This window comes from Geotrypetes seraphini, chromosome 11, assembly GCF_902459505.1.
Source record: "Geotrypetes seraphini chromosome 11, aGeoSer1.1, whole genome shotgun sequence".
NCBI classification, from domain to species: Eukaryota; Metazoa; Chordata; class Amphibia; order Gymnophiona; family Dermophiidae; genus Geotrypetes; species Geotrypetes seraphini.
In genome coordinates this window covers 4,256,806-4,275,725 of record NC_047094.1, presented here as the reverse complement: position 1 = coordinate 4,275,725, position 18,920 = coordinate 4,256,806, and the positions used below count along the sequence as shown (strand labels likewise).

Below are 18,920 nucleotides of genomic sequence, written 5' to 3'. Positions count from 1 at the left end.
GGTTTCACTAGAATGGGACAAATGGAATGTGTGCAAAATGTAACATATTTTCACAAGGACAGGACAGTCCGTGTGTGTGTGTGTGTGTGTGTGTGTGTGTGTGTTAATACACGTGCTCACACCAGGGCAGTTTGTCAATGAGCCTTCAACATCAACACATGAGCTATTTCATTTTTGAACTCGGGGGCTCTGTAGTGATATTTACCGTTTGATTTGCAGACTCCGGGTTCCTCCCAAGTTTACTGATGGTGAGGTCAAATGTATATTCCACATCTGCTTCCAATGCTTCCCTGGAAATTGCTGTCACGCCTCTTTCTGAGCTGAAGTTGAGGGGACAGCCTGCTGCAGCGTTCTGTTCAAGAAAACGAAGAAACAGAAAAGGCCTATTAGAGAGAGAGAGAGAGGGGCTGCGACTACTTCAGCAACCCCCCACCCACACCCCCACCCCACCCCCTCATGACAGAGCCTGAATGTTTTTTTCCACTCAGGATACCCTACTGCCTTAAATATGCACTGGGTTACCATATTTAAGGAAGGACAAACCTGGATGCGTGGCCCCACCCTGTTTTGCCCCAACACGCGCAGATGAGTGTGACATCATCCACGCATGCTTAAGGTCCTCCAGACGCGGCCGGAGCTCAGGGCTTTGCGGACCACATGCAAAATCCCTACAATCCACAGCCCCATTACAGAGGCACCACTTTCTTTACCAACTTTTCTAGTTCAAGTGTCATAATTATATCACAGGACCTCACGTGTCCTCCTAATGGAGTCCTGCAGCATTTCATAAGTCATATGTGTATTAGTAATATAGTCATGCAATATCTCAGATTCAGACATGTGCTCCCTCATTTTAGAAAACCAGTGTCAAACCTAAGCTACAGGGAACTTAGGCCCCTCCAAAGCCCTACAGAAGTGCAATTCCTTGCCAATCCTCAAGGGTGCTCAACCAGTTGGATTATCCCTGAGGAATACGTAAAGCATAAATTTGCAATAAAACATCAACCCTTCCATGCCCACTTGTTGAAACAAGGCTCTTCAGGTGTTGGGTTACATCATCTTTTATGTTTGCCAACCCTTCATTTCTCATTCCATTATGAGCATACTATTAAGTGCAACGTCCAATAAATAATGTGCAAATAACTCAAAGAATCACTTCGCTTTAGCAAAAAACTTTACTGAAATGATCCCTCCACTTGGGGTTACCATATGGCTTCAATATAAGGAGGACGGATTGAGACATCCGGGTTTTATTGCCTATCTCCACCGGGTGCAAATCTGTCATGAAATCTTCGTTGGCAGTTCTCAAGGTCTGGGAGTGAATTCCACTGGCCTAAAGCAATCCCCACATCATCCTAGGCATTCCAACTCCTCATTCTCACAGACCCTCCCACCAGTGACATAGCAAGGGTGTGGGACGCCCCTCCCCCACCCTCATCTCTGCCTCGCTCGCCGAACCTCCCTGCTGCGTGCACCCCCTCTTCCTTTCCCCCATGCCTCTGGTTGTTCACCGCCGCGGGTAACAACAACTTCAACGTGCTCTTCGCGACCCTGTCAGCTCTGATGTCACTTCCTATGTGACATCAGCGGGAGAGATGACGCGATCGCAAAGAGCACGTTGAAGTTGTTCCTCACAGCGATGGACAATTGGAGGTATGGGGGAAGGGAAGGGGGCGCGCACATTGCAAGGGGAGGAGTGGGAAGAGGCAGGGGCAGAAAGAAGGAGGGGGGCTGGCGCCCCACTAACATGACTGCCCTTCCTTACTTCACCACTGCCTCCCACCCAGGGACAGACTAGCCATTAGGACAACAGGGCCATGTACAATAGGTCCAGAACAGTAGGGGGCCCCCTCTCCCCACAACTTTGATCTAGTTTAATCACTTTGGCTAAGTGGTTAGGGACCCATGACTCTCAGTGCCAACCCCACAGCGTTACAGATCCTCCAGCATCCCATTAGCACTCCTACCCTCCTACCCCAACACATTTTACTTCAGCATTTAATTTCCTGCAACTTTTGCAAATGAAAAGCTGATGTAAGCAAAACATTGTCTAGTTCTTCCTATGGGCAAAAGTATGTTTTGTAAGAAAATGTCTTACCTTTGAAGAAAATGTACAAGACCATTTGTACAGCAGTGGGGTTTGATCGCTGTCATCTAAATTAGGGTCATAAGACTTTTCTCCATCCATAATTAAATCTCGACTGTTTGACCAGACCCGGAAAGAGCCACCATCAATTATAGGAACCAGTTTACTGGGCAGCATAGTGACGTTTGCAAAACTCTTCTTTGAAAGTGGAGTATCCTCAAAAGACACGGCAAAGACAAAGCAATAATCCCCAATGTCCAGTGCGAGCCTTGGTACCACCAGCTGTGGTCGGCTTATGTCAACACCAGGAAGCTGGACCTTGTCTGATTCATGGACATGGAGACAGCTGGAAGCTGCATAAATCTCCCATAAATACTCTGTTTGGTATCTGATGCAGCCCCGGAGGTTGATCTCTGCCTCTATATAATTTCTTTGGGATCTTATCATGATCACCTGAGCAGGGAGAACCAGCTGCACCTCAGGCTCCTCACACTCCAGGGTCCGCACTGTGACTGTTGCATGAGCAATGAAGAAACTGACCAAGTTTGTTGCATTAACTTCAACCAGGTAATCCCCGGGTAATGAGTACGAGTGATTGGCTACTGTTGAGGCCGTGATTTGACCTGGAGTCCCATCTCCAAAAGTCCAGCTGAAGAAGACTTCATGAGGGCTTGGCAGAACAGAAGCTTCAAACATGGCCATCCTGTTTACAAATGCATTGTCTGACTTAAGGGAAACCAGTATAATCTGGTCCTGAACATGTATTATTTGTGTGATATTCTGGCCTCCTAAACCATTTGAAGCACTGACATGAATTGTTAAAAGCCCCGGAGCTCCCGGTGTGTAGAAGACACTTGGGCCTGCTAAGCTGGTGACAGGATGACCTCTCAAGTCAAACTGCCACGTGTAAGCCACCAGCGATCCATTAGTGACCTCTGCCACAAAGTTTCTTTCTACGCCTGTGGGCATCCCAGGTTCACAGCACTGCACTAACCTTAAGCCCTGGATGGCCTCTAGGACAGAAATGACAATACAGGCCCGGGCTATACTGACCTGGTTCTGAACTATCACAGTGATGAGATAGTCTCCAATTTTATTGAACTGATAAGTGTAATTAGAACCATCGAGAATGAATGAATAATCGCCAACAATGCTCAGCAAATACCTGACTGAGGAACCAGACGACATTCTGATCATAAAGGTGACGTTCTCACCAGGCTCCACAATTCTCTTGCTCACCAAAAGTTCTAGGCCTTGAATGTTGTCTTGCACTGTGATGTTCTTATGGACTATCTCCCAGCTGATGTCATTAGATGCATTGAGACTAATTGAAAACTGACCAGCCACTGGAAAGGATACAGTTGTTGTCTGTCCAGTCTTTGAGCTGTTGTGTAGCTTCCATAGCCAGGATACATTGGTCCCCTTTTCAAGTGCCCCATGAAAATTTATAAGAGATCCTGAAGATACATAGTCACTCTCTTGTTCCACTGCATCTATGCGTAATCCTGAAATGGGCTCCTGTATATAGATGATAATTGATGCGTTGGCAGATCCAAGCTTATTTTCTGCAATGATGGTCACCTCTTTCTCACCAGGGCTTTGGAAAGGATGAAGAATGAAGGAGTTATTGGTTTGGAGACTCTTGCCATCTGGAAGGTACCAGAGATACGTAATTCCACTGCCACTGGTAATACCAGCACTGACGTTAACAGAAGCATTCACAGCAGCTGGATTGGGTAATGCAAATGGCTTTAAATGTCCAACACTTTCAAGAAACTCAATGGTTTTGCTCATGGTGACACTTCCCAACATGTTAGTGGCTTTGAGATGAACAATGTAGGTCTCGGGTTCCTCACTGATTAAGAACAAAGTCTTTCCATTGATATTTTGCACAGGGCTATTGTTCTTTAGGACAGTCCAGCTGTATGAAATGTTAGTGCCATCTCGTACTGCTGCCTGCAGCTGGAGAGTTCTGTTGGTTGGAAAGCAACATGAATCCACTAGATCGCTGGCAATAATCTGTAGCCCCTCCACAGGCTGGAGCACGTAGATGAAGATGGAGTCTTGCAAAGAACTGATACCGTTCTCTGCAGTTACAATGACATTAAAAGTCCCAATGGACCGAAATGTGTAGCAAATGGTGGAGGATCCCAGGATGGACGTGCACCGATCACAGAGTATCCAGGAATACTGCACATCGTCACCAGCTTGGAGAGTTGCCAAAAAGTTAACTGAGCCATTCAAGGGCACCACAGTCCTGCTGGCATTTATTGTAAGACCCTGAATTCGTCTTTTAACAGTGATGTTTAATGCCGTCTCACTTCTACTCACTTCATTCCAGCCCCTCAAGCTGATAATAAAAGTGCCACTGCTGTTATAGCCATGAGTCACAACTTGTCCCATTGGGTTATCACCATCCCCAAAATCCCATTCATATATCACTTTTGTCCCATTTCCAACAGCTGTGAACAGGTAATCTTCACCCAACTCCAAGACCTCGGTTCCATTGTGTTCTATTTTTACTGTGGATACTGGCTCCTGAACTTCTATGAAAATGGTATCATTACTAGAAGACACATTGTTATAAACAGTAACCGTAACCTGGTAAAGCCCCGGGTTTTTATAAGTGTATGTAATTTCAGAGCCACCAGATCTCACTGAGTCATTTGTCCCAAAATCCCAGGTATAATGGTAGTGGAACATAGGAAAGACAGTCACCAGGAATCTGCTCTCATTTCCAAGCCTCACAAATTGAGGGAGAGGGTCAAGAGTGACGTTGACTATTTCAGGCTCCACGCAAATGGTCGTATAGTAATATGCCCTGTTTGTCTTGCTAGACAGAACTAATGAGAGAAGGAAAACGCCACTCCTGGTGAAATTGTGTGTCACAGCTGGGTATCCATGTACAGTAACATTTAAAGAGCCATCGCCAAAAGTCCAATCAAAATCATAATTGATGAAGTCTCCAGATACATAGGCGGTGAGTTCTATGTTGGGATGCTCCAGGATGCAGGAAGAAGGTTCTATCTTCAGAACCTGAAGAACAAATACCCGGATTAATAAAGTTTGAGACATGGCGTTTACTGGGTTTACTGCTGTCACATTCATTGTGTAATTGGCTTCCTTTAGATAGGTATACTGCACATTGGGTTCTGTGACCGACAGCGTCTTGTTATCACCCATGTCAAAGACCCAGGTAATGTTATCTCCTGTTTGTACCGAGGCATTGATGACAGTTTGGGTACGCAGCTCTGTAGGTTCATCTGAGCACACACTTAGTCCTCTAATCTCTTCAAAAACCCGAAACGTCTTGTCTGTGTTAGCTTCACTTATATCATTGAAGGCCTTCAGGCTGATATAGTATGTCCCTTTATTAACATAGGTGTGGATCACCCTAGACTGGTTTGTTGTCTCTAAGGTGGAGTTATCACCAAAGCTCCAGACATAAAGGACACCATATGATGACGGCAGTGGATGGGCTTCAAATGCAATGGGTCGACTGGATACCAAGACATCTTGGTCAGCTTCAACAGTCACATTGGTTAGATAACCATAAACTTTGATGGGTATCTGCTGTGTAAGATTTTCATATATGTTGGACACACATAGGGAAAGCGTATATTCACCTGTGGAAAATATCACATATCAGTTAGTAAGCAAAGAACTGATTTGTATGAAATCATCATAAAAATGCTGAGACAATCCTTCTCCCTCGATTTCCATACAATAACACTCTGTCACTTCTGTCTGCAACAAGTTAGCTCTATCTTTACTTACTTTACAATTAATTATATAGTTCCATTTCTTTTTATTTTAATGTTTTAATTTATTTTTACACTTACTTTTATCACATGTAAACCACATAGATGTTGGAAACTTAATAAAAAGACAAGTTAAAAAAGTTATTTTTTCTGCTCTGAAGAACCAACATACAAATTAGCCAATCAGATCAATGAATTGGTTCTGTGTGGGGAAGGGGAGTACTATTTGTTTTCTAATCTCCTGTTTTGGACAAGTTCCTGGAGGAAAAGTCCATAATCCGTTATTGAGACAGATATGCCCTGGATCGGTAGCATGAGGATTCCGGAATCTTACTACTCTTTGGGGATTCTGCATGGAATGTTGCTCCTATTTGGGATTCCGGAATCTTACTAATCTTTGAGATTCTGGAATGTTGCTACTCCTTGGGTTTTGGCCAGGTACTAGGGACCTGGATTGGCCACCGTGAGAACGGGCTACTGGGCTTGATGGACCATTGGTCTGACCCAGTAAGGCTATTTTTATGTTCTTATGTTTTATATTGAGAACTGCACTGGGCAATCTAGATTATAAATGATACAGGAAATAAAACTAACATGCCTCTTATCATCCTTTTCTCTGTACTGCACAGATCACACTTGCCTATAGAAGGTCTCTCTCCAAAGGGCCCTAGTTACTGTGGTCTGGCAATAACCCACATTATGTACCTATAGCGTACACTGCTGATAATTCAATTTATAATGGGATTTCTTTCTGCAATGCATGTTAAATAATAAGAAGATTCAATGTATGCAAATACATGCAAAACTGCTCATTATTATGCAAAATGAATAACAAGCTGTATTCTTCAAGGAGAAACAATTTGAATGACGCTAATACTTCAAAAGAGCAACTTAAAGGGGGTCTATGCTTTCAAGAAATACTCCCCCAGCCCTCTGATCTCTTTTCAAAAGTAACCCCCATTCCTCCACCTCTGATCCGCTCTCAATATTACCCCCAGACCTCCGACCCCCTCCTCCCCTTTCCAGATTTCTTCTGGTTCCTATACCAGTCCTCAGTTTCCCTTGTGAATCGTGTGGGGCAGGAGTGATCTTTAGTTGTTCCCAGATTCAAAACAGTGACTTCAGCTCCCTAGTGGTAGTTTCCTAGTACTACCCCTTAGGGAATCTTGCTGTCAAATAAGGGAGCAGTCTTTTACCATAACACAGGTTATTAGTAAACAGGTTTTTATGTGACTGTGCTCAATGGCTGGGTGAAGGCCATCTAATTAAATGATATTTATAATTACTTGTGGGGAGAGGTTCAAATATCAGAGATGTCATTTTGAACTGTTCTATTTCACTTGCTTCAAAATTGATGCTTGCGTCTACTGGAGAGGATTGTGCCAAGAGAGCTTCTGAATAAGGTATAGAAACTGTTTATCCCAATGATCAAATCACCACACTTCCATCTGCACACAAGCAAGGAATGTCATCTCAACTGCAGAATTTCAACTATTAACACAAGCTTCCACTTTAAGACAGCTAAAGCCTGAAGCCTGGTTGACTGCCTGCCTTTCTGCATACCGAGAAAATGCCACCAGATCCTGAACTCAATACCACACACCATGCATAACTCGACCCAGTGCTCAGGGAAAGAAGCATTTCTGTTCAGATAAAGCATGCAATAGTGGAGAGAGGCTGAGAGACCCTCTTACCTGGGACTTGATAGGTGTATGTTACATTGTGCTGTATGAGCACCTGATGTACACTGGGATCGGGAACTGGGAAGGACTGGTTATACGGAGGTTTAAACTGAGAAACTTCTGGCAGGCCATCTCCAAACGCCCACCTAAGAAAAGAAGAAATTAATCCCTTAATGTAGAAATTCTCAACCCTCTTCTAGTGTCACACCCTGTCTGTCATGTTTTCAAGATTATCACAGTGAATATGCATGAAAGAAATTAGCATCTATTGAAGACCCATTGCATAAAAATGTGTCTCATGCACATTCATTCCAAAATCCTGACTCCATAATGTACCTCAAGGAGAAAGAGGAAAACCACTGTAATATGAAAATCTGCCTTACATTGGAGGTGTCTCCAACCCCAGGTCCAGAGCTTTTTACAGTCTGGGTCAGACTGATGGTCCATCCAGCCCAGTATCCCGTCTTCAGGAGGCCAAAACCCAAATACTGTATATACTCGAATATAAGTCAATCCGAGCATAGGACGAGGTACTCTTTTTCCCCCAAAAAGGGAAGGAAAAAGGTTGACTTGAATATAAGATGGAGGAGTTAATATTCATGTGACCTGCCACCCCTCCCTCACCCTCTCCCCTGCCAGGCTTTGCACTCAGCCCCCCTCCCTGCCCTGTACCCTGTCTCCCCTCTCTCCCAATGTCCTGCAGGCCTTCTCCGAGCCTGCTGTATGACCTGGTGGTCCAGTGGTAGGACCCTCAGACCTCCCCCCAGGCCCACCCTGTTCCCCCCATCTCCGCCCAAGCTCTGCCCTCAGCTCCACCCCCGCTGCCTGTTCATTGAGCAGGAAAGCATCCGCGCATGTGCGGATGCAACATGAAGACATCACGTGCATGCATGCATGTGCCTGCTGTCACCACATTGCATGCACGGATGCCTCCTCCCGACACGATTTCTTTTCGAAACCCGGACAAAGTGCGGTATACAAAAATTAAGCTATTATTATTATTAGATAGGCTGGGACAGGAGGGATCCCTCTCATCTCCTGTCCCGGCTGACTCAGACAATTGTTTTACCTCCCTCCCACCTTTTCGAATCCCTGGTGTTCTAGTGGTGTACTGGGCAGGAGCGAACTTTTTGCACTCCTGCCCTGCTCTGAGCCGCTCCTTGAATGGCTGCCCCCAGTTCTCAAGTTTTCGCCTGGTTTTGGTTACAGTTGAGAGGCTAAGCCAGATATGGGCAAACTACAACCCGCGGACCATATCCAGCCAGTTTACATGTTTAAACTGGCCTGCCGACCGTCTGGCCCTTCTCTACAACAGGTGTGTGGAAGGAACGCGAGCATCACCGCCGCCAGCCTCCGTCCGCTTGTGGCGGGCGCGAGCTGCAGCGCTTTAGGGAAGCTGCTCCCTGGCTCTTCTCCTGCAATCGGCACTACACAGAGGGCAGGGCGACTGGTGTGTAGAAGGAGTGCGAGCATCACCACCGACCTCCGTTTGGCGCAATTTTGCGGGTGGCATGGTTATGTGTCAACAAATAACCGAGAGGAGGCTTCGCACCTGAGCGGACGAAGCGCTTGTGGCAGGCGCGAGCTGCAGCACTTTAGGGGAGCTGCTTCCTGGTTCTATTCCTGCACAGTGAGGCCACCGTGCAAAGCACCAGCACTTCTAGGCCAGGCAAGTACTGAGAGGGAAGGGGAGGGTTTGGGGGCTGGGAAGCTGCTGGATTAAGGAAAATAAAGGGAGAGCTGCTACTGGTCCTGGAAGGAGGGAGGGAGGGAAAAGGAGAGATGCTGCTGGGAGGGGAGGAGGGAAAGGGAAGGGAAGAGAGTTACTGCTGGATAGAGGAAGGCGGGAAGGGAGAAGGTGCTTGACAGGAGAGGAGGAAAAAAGGAAGGGCAGGGAGATTAGAGGAGGGGAAGGGGTTAGGGTGGAATGGAGAGATCAGATGAGGAAAGGGGAGACAAAAGAATGAGAAAGTAGAGAGAGATTAATGCTGGGAACGGGGTCAGCAGAGAAATAAGGAGAGAGGGACAAAGATGCTAGATCTGGTGTAGGAGAGATAAAAATGAGAGCAGTGAAGCTGGAATGAATTATGTAAAAAGGAGAGAGGGGGGTGCAGGCTGGATGGAAAGGGGAGAGGGGCATAGAAATAAAACAGATACCATATGTAAAGGGGAGAGGGCAGACAGTGGATGGAAGGGTCAGATGCTGAATTGAAGAGACAGAGAGGGCAGACGCTGGAAAGAAGAGAGTGAAAAGATGAAAGCAGAAACCAGAGACAACAGTCTGCCCTTTTGGGGGGAGTTCTTTCTGCCTTAGCCCTTTCTCTTATCATCATCATTCTGCGGCACATCAGAACCTCCCAGTCGCCCAGCACTGCCCCCTCCCTCCCGGTCACCCAGCCCCTCTGGCAAATTTAAGAACCCATTGTGGCACATGAGTCAACAAGTTTGCCCACCCCTAAGCTAAGGCCATGGTTTTGGCTGAAACTAAGCATGTGTTTTGGTGGAAGATGAAAATTTGTGCTCTGTCTACTTTGTCTGCCTCCCTCTCCTTCCCCTCCGAACACGAGTTGTCTCTCGCAACCCAGCCCATCCCCCTTGGGTCTATCTTGCAATCCCTGGCAGTCTGGGGATGTAGTCAGGGCAGGAGTGATCCCTACTTGCTGTGCCCTCAAAATGTCAGCCCTGACCTTTAGTGGCAATATTGCGAGACAGCTACAAGAGGTCATGGCAGTCATTTTGAAAGTAGAGCTGATCGCTCCTGCCCACACTAGACCACCAGAGATTGCAAGGTAGTCTTGGGGAGGGAGGGAGCTACTCTTTGCATTCTTTTATTCTGTAATGCAATTACAAGTAATGCAGTTGTGATCTTGCATAGTTGTTAATATGATAAATAAAGTGTTCCATACAAATGCTTCTGATGCAAAGTTTTAGCAGGAATTTAAGTCTGTAAATTTAAGATAAGCTCCTTAGGAATTAGACTCTCTTTGCGCAGTGGTGTAGTAAGAGGGGGCGAAGGGGGGGAGGTCCGCCCCAGGCATCATCTTGCTAAGGGCGCGGCTACCCCTCCTCCTCTCCATCCCAGCCTCTTTCCACTCCTCCCCTCGCCCTCCCTTCCATTCCCCCGTACCTCTCATTGTTCACCGCCACAAGAAACAACTTTAACGTGCTCCTCACAACTGCGTCATCTCTCATGCTGACGCCACTTCCGGGTGCCACACATAGGAAGTGACGTCAGTGGGAGAGATGAAAGGGGTTGCAAGGAGCGCGTTGAAGGTCTTGTTGCTTGCAGCGGTGAACAACTAGAAGTACGATGGAAGGGAAAGGAAGGGGGCGCGCGTAGGTAGGGGGGATCGGGGAAGGAGCGGATACATTCTAGCTTGGATACTATTTGGGTGGTTCTAAGGAATTTCTAGACTCTGTTGGGTATGATGAAGATGCAGCATTTCAATCAAGCTAGATTCTATGAGAAAGGAACCTGCAGTGACTGTTTTCAAGTACAAGTACTGGTCAGCTTATAGTGTTAGTGGGGAAACGATATTACAATGAAATGAAGTTTATATAGTAGAAAATAATTTGAGAAACATTTTGCTCTTGATTGTAATTTTTCAGAGCATATAGGCCTCGCATTCAGTGGCATCAATGGGCTTTTTTACTCCAAATTGTGTATCAGCCAGTGTTTCAGCTGCATGCCAAATGTTCCAAATTCTGCAGGAGTTGCTCCTCTCTCATATTCTCCTGTCTAGTTTTTGAGAGATACTGAGATTAAATAAAGAATCTTAATGTGTCTAGGCTCTTACCGAAATTCTACCTCCACTGCAGAGTCAACGAGGACAGAGGCAGAGAGTTGTAACGTGGTGTTCTGCGTGATGTTAGCGGGGATCTCGGACACCGTCAGGTTTCTCATCTTATTCATCTTCTCCACAGTCACATTGTAACTCACCGTCATGTTGCTCATACGATTGGATGCCGTCAGCTGTTAAGCCCGACATAAAGAGAAAATAGAGAGGCATTAATAGCAAGAAGCCACTGCAACGTCACAGCATCAATATTCCAGCTCGAAAGGATATTATAACAAAAACCCTTAGCCGTAACTTGTTTCTCACAAACACACTCTCAATAGCTCACAGCTCACCTCGTGCTTCACCCGGCTACTCTGCTTTTACTACTCTTAACTTTATTATTCATTTTGCTACCCAGAAAAGAGTGTCCACGCCAGATCATTGTAAACAGTCTAAATTAACATTTGTATGACAGACATCTTAAGAGACCCCTGATGCAGGCCAAGAGCCAAAACACTGGCAGTGTCGGGTCTTCTGTCCCAGTTTTATTGGCATTTACACTCTTTTATGAGTGTTGTTGGCTTTTCTGTGTATTTTGATCCCTTTCTATGTGTCGTATTTATTTATTTTGCTTCCATGTCTAACAAAATATATATGTATAACTTAGCTTTTGTTTTTTAATCAACTATCAATCGTCAAGGGACCCACAACTGACACGGTCCATGTTTTGTGGTCACTGCCTCAGGGAGTTGATCCCCTGAAAATAAATTATTTTTAAAAAAGTACTGTGTTAAATAAAAGCATCTACATATTTGAATAAGCGCCTGGTCCCATATGATGCTTGCCTGCATTTACAAGCTGCTGTTGTCTTTGACTCAATGCTTACAAAATGGCCGCTTGGTTTGCTTGAATTGTTACATAGTCCTCACACGTGATTCCACACCTGCCAATCAGCTTAGTTTCTCAATAGGGACTGCCAATCAATTTCAAAATTTAAGCCTTCTGGTGATATTAACCCCTCCCCCTCCGATATTCAGCCCATGGGAGATCACGCGGTCCGCAGCAATACTAGAAATTCAATGCCAGCGCTGTATCCACTTAAATAGTGCTTAACTGGCTAAGTGCAAATATTTCGCAGGAGACAGCCAGCTATGTCTGCTGAATATTCATGGTTAGCGCATGGCGGCTAATTGGCTGTATCATGTGATTTAGCCGGAGCGTGCCGATATTCTGTGTTAAGTTCAGTGGTTAAAATAGGCCATGGAAACAGAAGGTCTATCTTTAACCAAGAGGAACTTAACCTGTTAGAACATCCACTTAACTGGTTAAGTTCTGGCGACCAAAAATGAAACCCAACATTTAATGCCGATTACCAGATAAAGCATGGCATTCGAATTTCTGGGTTCGGCACCGCCAGCGGGCTTTAACTGCACTGCCTATTGGACCCAAATATACCCCCTCCTTTACTAACCCGTAGCACGGGTTTTAGCGCCAGCAGCGGTAACTGCTCTGACGCTCATAGGAATGCTTTAGTAAAGGACGGGGTATATTTGTTGAAAGGGGACAGTTGAAAGGGGACAGATTCAAAACAAATGCTAGGAAGTTCTTCTTTACCCAACGTGTGGTGGACACCTGGAATACGCTTCCAGAGGACGTTATAGGGCAGCGAACGGTACTGGGGTTCAAGAAAGGATTGGACAAATTCCTACTGGAAAAGGGGATAGAGGGGTATAGATAGAGGATTACTGCACAGGTCCTGGACCTGTTGGGCCGCCGCGTGAGCGGACTGCTGGGCACGATGGACCTCAGGTCTGACCCAGCAGAGGCATTTCTTATGTTCTTATGTTCTTATTTCCTATATAGTATGTAAAAAAACCCGCAAGTAAATGTAAGTAAGAGGATGGGATTTGATAGACCACCTTTCTGTGATTACAATCAAAGCAGTTTACATATTATATACAGCAGGGGTCTCCTTGAGGGCCGCAATCCAATCGGGTTTTCAGGATTTCCCCAATGAATAGGCATGAGATCTATGTGGATGCACTGCTTTCAATGCATATTCATTGGGGAAATCCTGAAAACCCAACTGGATTGCGGCCCTCAAGGAGGGACTTTGAGATCCCTGATATACAGGGACTTATTTTGCAGCTGGGGCAACGTAAGGTTAAGTCACGAGGAGCTGCAGCGGGAACTGAACCCAGGTCCTCAGTTGCTGCACTAACCATTATGCTATTTAAATTAAGAACATAAGCAATGCCTCCGCTGGGTCAGACCTGAGGTCCATCGTGCCCAGCAGTCCGCTCACGCGGCAGCCCAACAGGTCCAGGACCTGTGCATTAATCCTCTATCTATACCCCTCTATCCCTTTTCCAGTAGGAAATTGTCTAATCCTTTCTTGAACCCCATACCGTACTCTGCCCTATTACATCCTCTGGAAGCGCATTCCAGGTGTCCACCACACGTTGGGTAAAGAAGAACTTCCTAGCATTCGTTTTGAATCTGTCCCCTTTCAACTTTTCCGAATGCCCTCTTGTTCTTTTATTATGTCTCTCAGAGCTACATCATCACTGATGTTAAATGTAAGTTTACACAACTATATCAAAACGCTGAAAACAAATTAATCCCATAAACAGGAACCCCAAACTTAAGCTGAGAAGGAGGACTTGATCAAGTGTGGGACATTTATTAACGAGAGCAGTATATTTCAGACTGGCAAAGTGAGACAGCAGGTTCTGGACGCATTATAAGAGAATTTAGCTGAGATCTTGCATTTGATAAAGTTAGGAGTCGTAAATGCCTGATGAAGAGCTACTGAAAGTCTTCCCACTTGAAACGAGTCACCACTGAGGACGCAAATACAAGGCGCATGATGTAGGAACAGCTCACAAACCCCACAAGCAGCATGCGACGAAGTTTTTGATATAATATTTTGTAGTATTAGGTCACTGATGTAGTGGCTCGTTACTTGCCCTGCTATCTAAATATTTGGAGCATCATAAGTGATTTATCAGTTAGGTGAAGCAATATGACAGGACACGACTCTCAAGAAGAGAACTGTTGACGAAAGATAGGAGGTATCAGAAGGTGCAACTTGTGCTACCCTTAACAGAGATTCTCCTCACTTACTGAGAGCTTGTACATAGCCGGACTCTGGTAAATAACAATGAAAACCACATTGTAGTAGGAGAAGGAGGGTTTATCATCCACGGTCCATCGAAACGACACATTCGATCCTGCTTGCACCATGGCAACATAGCTCTGAAAGAAGAAGGAAGAGATGTTTCTCCAGTACAAATTCACGAGATGGAAAAAGGTCTCAGACAGCCCCAGTAATAAAAGAGTTCCTGGTTTCCTCCCCTCCTTTACAAAGTTTTTAGCACTGGCCGCCACGGTAACAGCTCACAGAATTCCTATGAACATCCGAGCTGTTACCGCCGCTGCCAGCGCTAAAAACGCTAGTGTGGCTTTGAAAGGAGAGGGTTAATTTGGTGTTCCACTGCAGAAGTGCTAGGGGGTTTTCCTCAAAACTTCCCCGACTCAGTTTCATCATCAGACCCCCTCACGCTCCCTCTCTTTCCTCCTATCTTCTCCCCTTTCTCTTTTTTCCTGAAAAACTCCATTACAGGGTTGAGTGCATAGACATCAAAAAAGTGTAGTATGCCAACATTAGGCTAATTTCTTTATAATGTCACTGGGGTACTAATAGTTAAATATTAGTGGAAGTCAGAAAAATATTAGAGTTCAAATAAAAGAACTGTCTTCTCATTCAAATTGGTAACCAAACTTCAGGATTGCAACCGTCACGTTTGAAAGTCACTCAGAGGTATAGAGTTCTTCAAGAAGAGAGTTGCGCCCTCTAGTGATGAACCAAAATATATTTTTCAGTTGTTGCAAAAATATATTTTGGTTCATCACTAGAGGGCGCAACTCTCTTCTTGAAGAACTCTATACCTCTGAGTGACTTTCAAACGTGACGGTTGCAATCCTGAAGTTTGGTTACCAATTTGAATGAGAAGACAGTTCTTTTATTTGAACATTAGGCTAATGGCATCAGAGGATCTGGATGACTTATGTGACAGAAAATCCTTTTTCTCTATTGAGAAGCTTCTCACTGTCTCTCATACATTCACACACTCATTTACTAATTATCAGTAGGATCATGTACAAGAAATAGACTTTGCTGATAAGACCCAATTTAAATCGTATATTCTGCTTTGGGGATTGAATGATCCTGACTATCTCTATAGCGGCTGACAAAGAACCCTGCAAGGTTAAATGAAGGCCAAGAGACTCACCACACGGCTGTTCATCAAGACACGTGCTTCTGGGTCAGGGTACGCACTCAGGCCTTCGATCGGTTCCTCCATTTGTACGCAGACTGTGATGTTCTGAGAGCTCACTGCATTCTTGCCCACTATCTGAACGTGGTGTTCACCTTTACCTAGACCACTCAAGCTGATGACCGAAAACCAGGTGTCGTTGGTTTCTCTGGTACAGCTGCTTGTCAGATGTGAAACTGCCTGTGGACACGCGCTTTCAAACGGAGCAGTCTGGTTACTGCCAGACCAGGTTGCCGTAGCATTCAGCCCAGAGCTGATTTTCACCACCACATACGACTGATTTGGGGAAACATATACAACGTCATCCAGATGATCAGGGTAAATAACCTGGAGGCCCAGCACGGGGGATACAACCCAGAAACTACAAGAGAGATTGGCAGCAAAGACTCCATTTTCAAGTGTTGCCTTCATGGTGTATTGACCCGGAGAATGCAGGCCACTATTGTTCTGATGGCCAAACACAGGAGTCACCTGTTCGGTGGTTGCAAGAACCCTGAAAGAACATGAGCTGATACTGGTGTTCTGTACCAACCCCTGGAGATCACTGTCTGAAATATCAGTTACCCAGTTAGAAAAGTTCATGTCTAAATAGCTCTCTGGCAGACATTGAAGAAACGTCCCAGGCACTGCATCATGCTGTATGCTGAAGAGATGGGAAGGATGCACCAAGACCTTTTCCTCCTGAAACAATACCTGTCAGAGAAAATCAGAGAAAATCAGTCACAAACCAAACTGCAGCTCTTGGTGAGTCCACTATTGGCAGAACATTGCTAGGAGTCCACTGTCTGAGCATAAGAACTGCCCTACTGGAACAGGCCGAAGGTCCATCAAGCTCAGTATCCTCTTTCAATGGCCAACCCAGGTCGCAAGCACTATCTGGGCAGCACCGGGATGAACTATGCTCATTTTCAGCTAAAATTATGACTGGCTCCAGTCAGAGCAAGTGCTGCTCCCTGGATCAGTGTTTGAACATCAAGCCAAGGTTCACGATACACACTGGTCTGAATATCCTTACCAAATATTGGGTGGCATTTCCCGGTGGCACAATGAAGAGGGACTCTGTAAGTAGGGCATAGCCTTGCTGGGAACTTGGACCGTCCACACAGCTGGAATTTCCAGGGCCACAGGAACTATTTGCTGGTGAGCAGCTATTGGCAAACTGGAATATCTGCCCGGCACAGGAACGTTCTAACTCAGTCTGATTCCAGCTTTCACTGATGGTAGATGAGGCAGGTTCCAAATCCTCACAGCCTGTAAAAAGAAAGGAAAAAAATTCAAGCAAACATAGAAATGCCAACGTCTAGCTGTGACGTTGTACGTATGTGGGAGAGGCATTCTATAGTACGACACATGCTCTTCTGATCTCCCTCCCTGGCTACCACCTGCCCTTTCTCCTCCGCTCGACTCTTATGTTCGACCACACAACCAACAGGAATGGCTACCAACCTTGATAGAGAGGAAGTTCGAACTACGACAGGAAAGAGTTCACACAGCCCATGATGCCCGTTTTACAGCAAGCATTAGCAGTAAATTTAGAGACTGAGATCATACTCCACAGGATCTCTGGTCATAGTATGTGCAAAACTATCCCTTCAAGGGATAAAACAATATCTCCCGCCAATACCCAACATTCAAATCTGGATTTCCAACTAATTTTCTCGCCAAAATTCAAATTCAAACTTGGACCTCCAATGAACTTTCCTGTCAAAATTCAAATTCATAACCAACAGACTTCCCTGTTCTCAACCAGGTCAGCCCACAAACTTTCCCGCCAAAAATTCAAATTTCTCGACCCACAGACTGCCTTGTTCTCAATCAGGTCTGTGAATCCACTATTTTGTATACAGTATATATAAAATCAGATGTGTATATGTTCCAGCATAACTCTGAAATGCATGGAGCAATTTCAACCAAACTTGAAATATATATTACTTCCTATCTGGGAAAAACCACTATGGGGGTGGGAAGGGGGGTGACATGTAAAAAAAGGGAGTAACGTAAAATTAGCGAAAACGACAGATATTACTGTCTAATCCATAGTTTTTGCAGCATAACTCTGAAACGCATGGACAGATTTCAACCAAACTTGGTATACATATCACTTACTATCTGGGGAAAAATACTGTGGGGGTGGGAAGGGGGTGACATGTAAAAATAATCGAAAACGACAGATATTGGTCCAAGTTAAGCCCCATCACAATTTTAACTGGTTGCGAAAGAGGGTCATTCTTGCTGCTACAAATGAAGATGTCCACGAAATAAACGATCAAATACTTCCCATTTTTAACAGGCGTAATCATTGAATGCAAGTCTATCGATACCGTAGTAGATACCGGTGAGACGCTGGTTGCTGGTTGCGGTTGCTGCTCATGCTGGGAATGTTACAGAGGTGCGGGGGAAGGGAAGAGATAGGGGTGGGGGAGGGGCCTTTTCTTTTTCAGGTGGGATACACATTGCGTACAAGACCCTCAAAGACCTTTAGTTTGATGTAAGCATGTTCTGCATCCACTTTGATTTTACACTTTGCTTACATTTGATTCCTTTTCCTGTCTAGTAGAAGATTGGGATAAATAAATACACCGGCAACGCCGTGTGATCAGCTAGTAATGTATAAAAGAACAGAGCAAAGCAATCCGTCGTAGCTTCTCCAGTCGCTCAGTCTTTTTTCTCTCTCTCAGCTTTGCGCTGTGAAGCTCAGGATGAAAGCTGATGAACTGCTGCCGATGCGACCTTTTATGATCCACTCGATGAAGTGAAGATAATCTGTTCTCAGCGACAACAGCCAAGATGTTCTAATGCATATGAATGAGCAGGCACTCTCTAAAGTTGAAAGGGGATAAATTCCGTACAAACGGAAGGAAGTTCTTCTTCACCCAGAGAGTTGTAGAAAGCTGGAATGATCTTCCAGAGGCTGTTATAGGGGAAAACATCCTCCATGGATTCAAGACAAAATTAGACAAGTTCCTACTGAACAAGAATGTGCGCTGTTAGGGCTAGTCTTGGCTAGGGTGCTGGTCTTTGACCAGAGGGCCGCCGCATGAGCGGACTGCTAGGCATGATGGACTGACCCAGCAGCGGCAATTCTTATATTCTTATGAGGGATACAGAGGCACCCATCTGCCAACCAGCCATGATCTAATCTCATCTTCTATTTTTGTGTTGCACATACCTAAGCATGCTCAAGGCAACTTTCAAAGAGAAGAGAGAGGAGTGAAGAGAGTAGGGAAGGATAAAAGGGGAAACATGGGGCAAGGGAAGATCTGAGAAGTTTA

General features: G+C 45.3%; 1 protein-coding gene across 2 annotated transcripts in view; it reads right to left on the bottom strand.

Moving 5' to 3' along the window:
* PKD1 (polycystin 1, transient receptor potential channel interacting) overlaps positions 1-18,920 on the bottom strand; it is a 173,117-nt gene that overhangs the window by 73,340 nt on the left and 80,857 nt on the right. For both annotated transcript variants that reach the window (XM_033962835.1, XM_033962836.1), the window contains exons 10-16: positions 16,664-16,899; positions 15,604-16,341; positions 14,435-14,566; positions 11,327-11,502; positions 7,542-7,675; positions 2,099-5,712; positions 206-352 (exon numbers count right to left, since the gene is read on the bottom strand). In XM_033962835.1, coding sequence (XP_033818726.1) covers positions 206-352; positions 2,099-5,712; positions 7,542-7,675; positions 11,327-11,502; positions 14,435-14,566; positions 15,604-16,341; positions 16,664-16,899 — 5,177 coding nt within the window. The remainder of the gene's footprint in view (positions 1-205; positions 353-2,098; positions 5,713-7,541; positions 7,676-11,326; positions 11,503-14,434; positions 14,567-15,603; positions 16,342-16,663; positions 16,900-18,920) is intronic.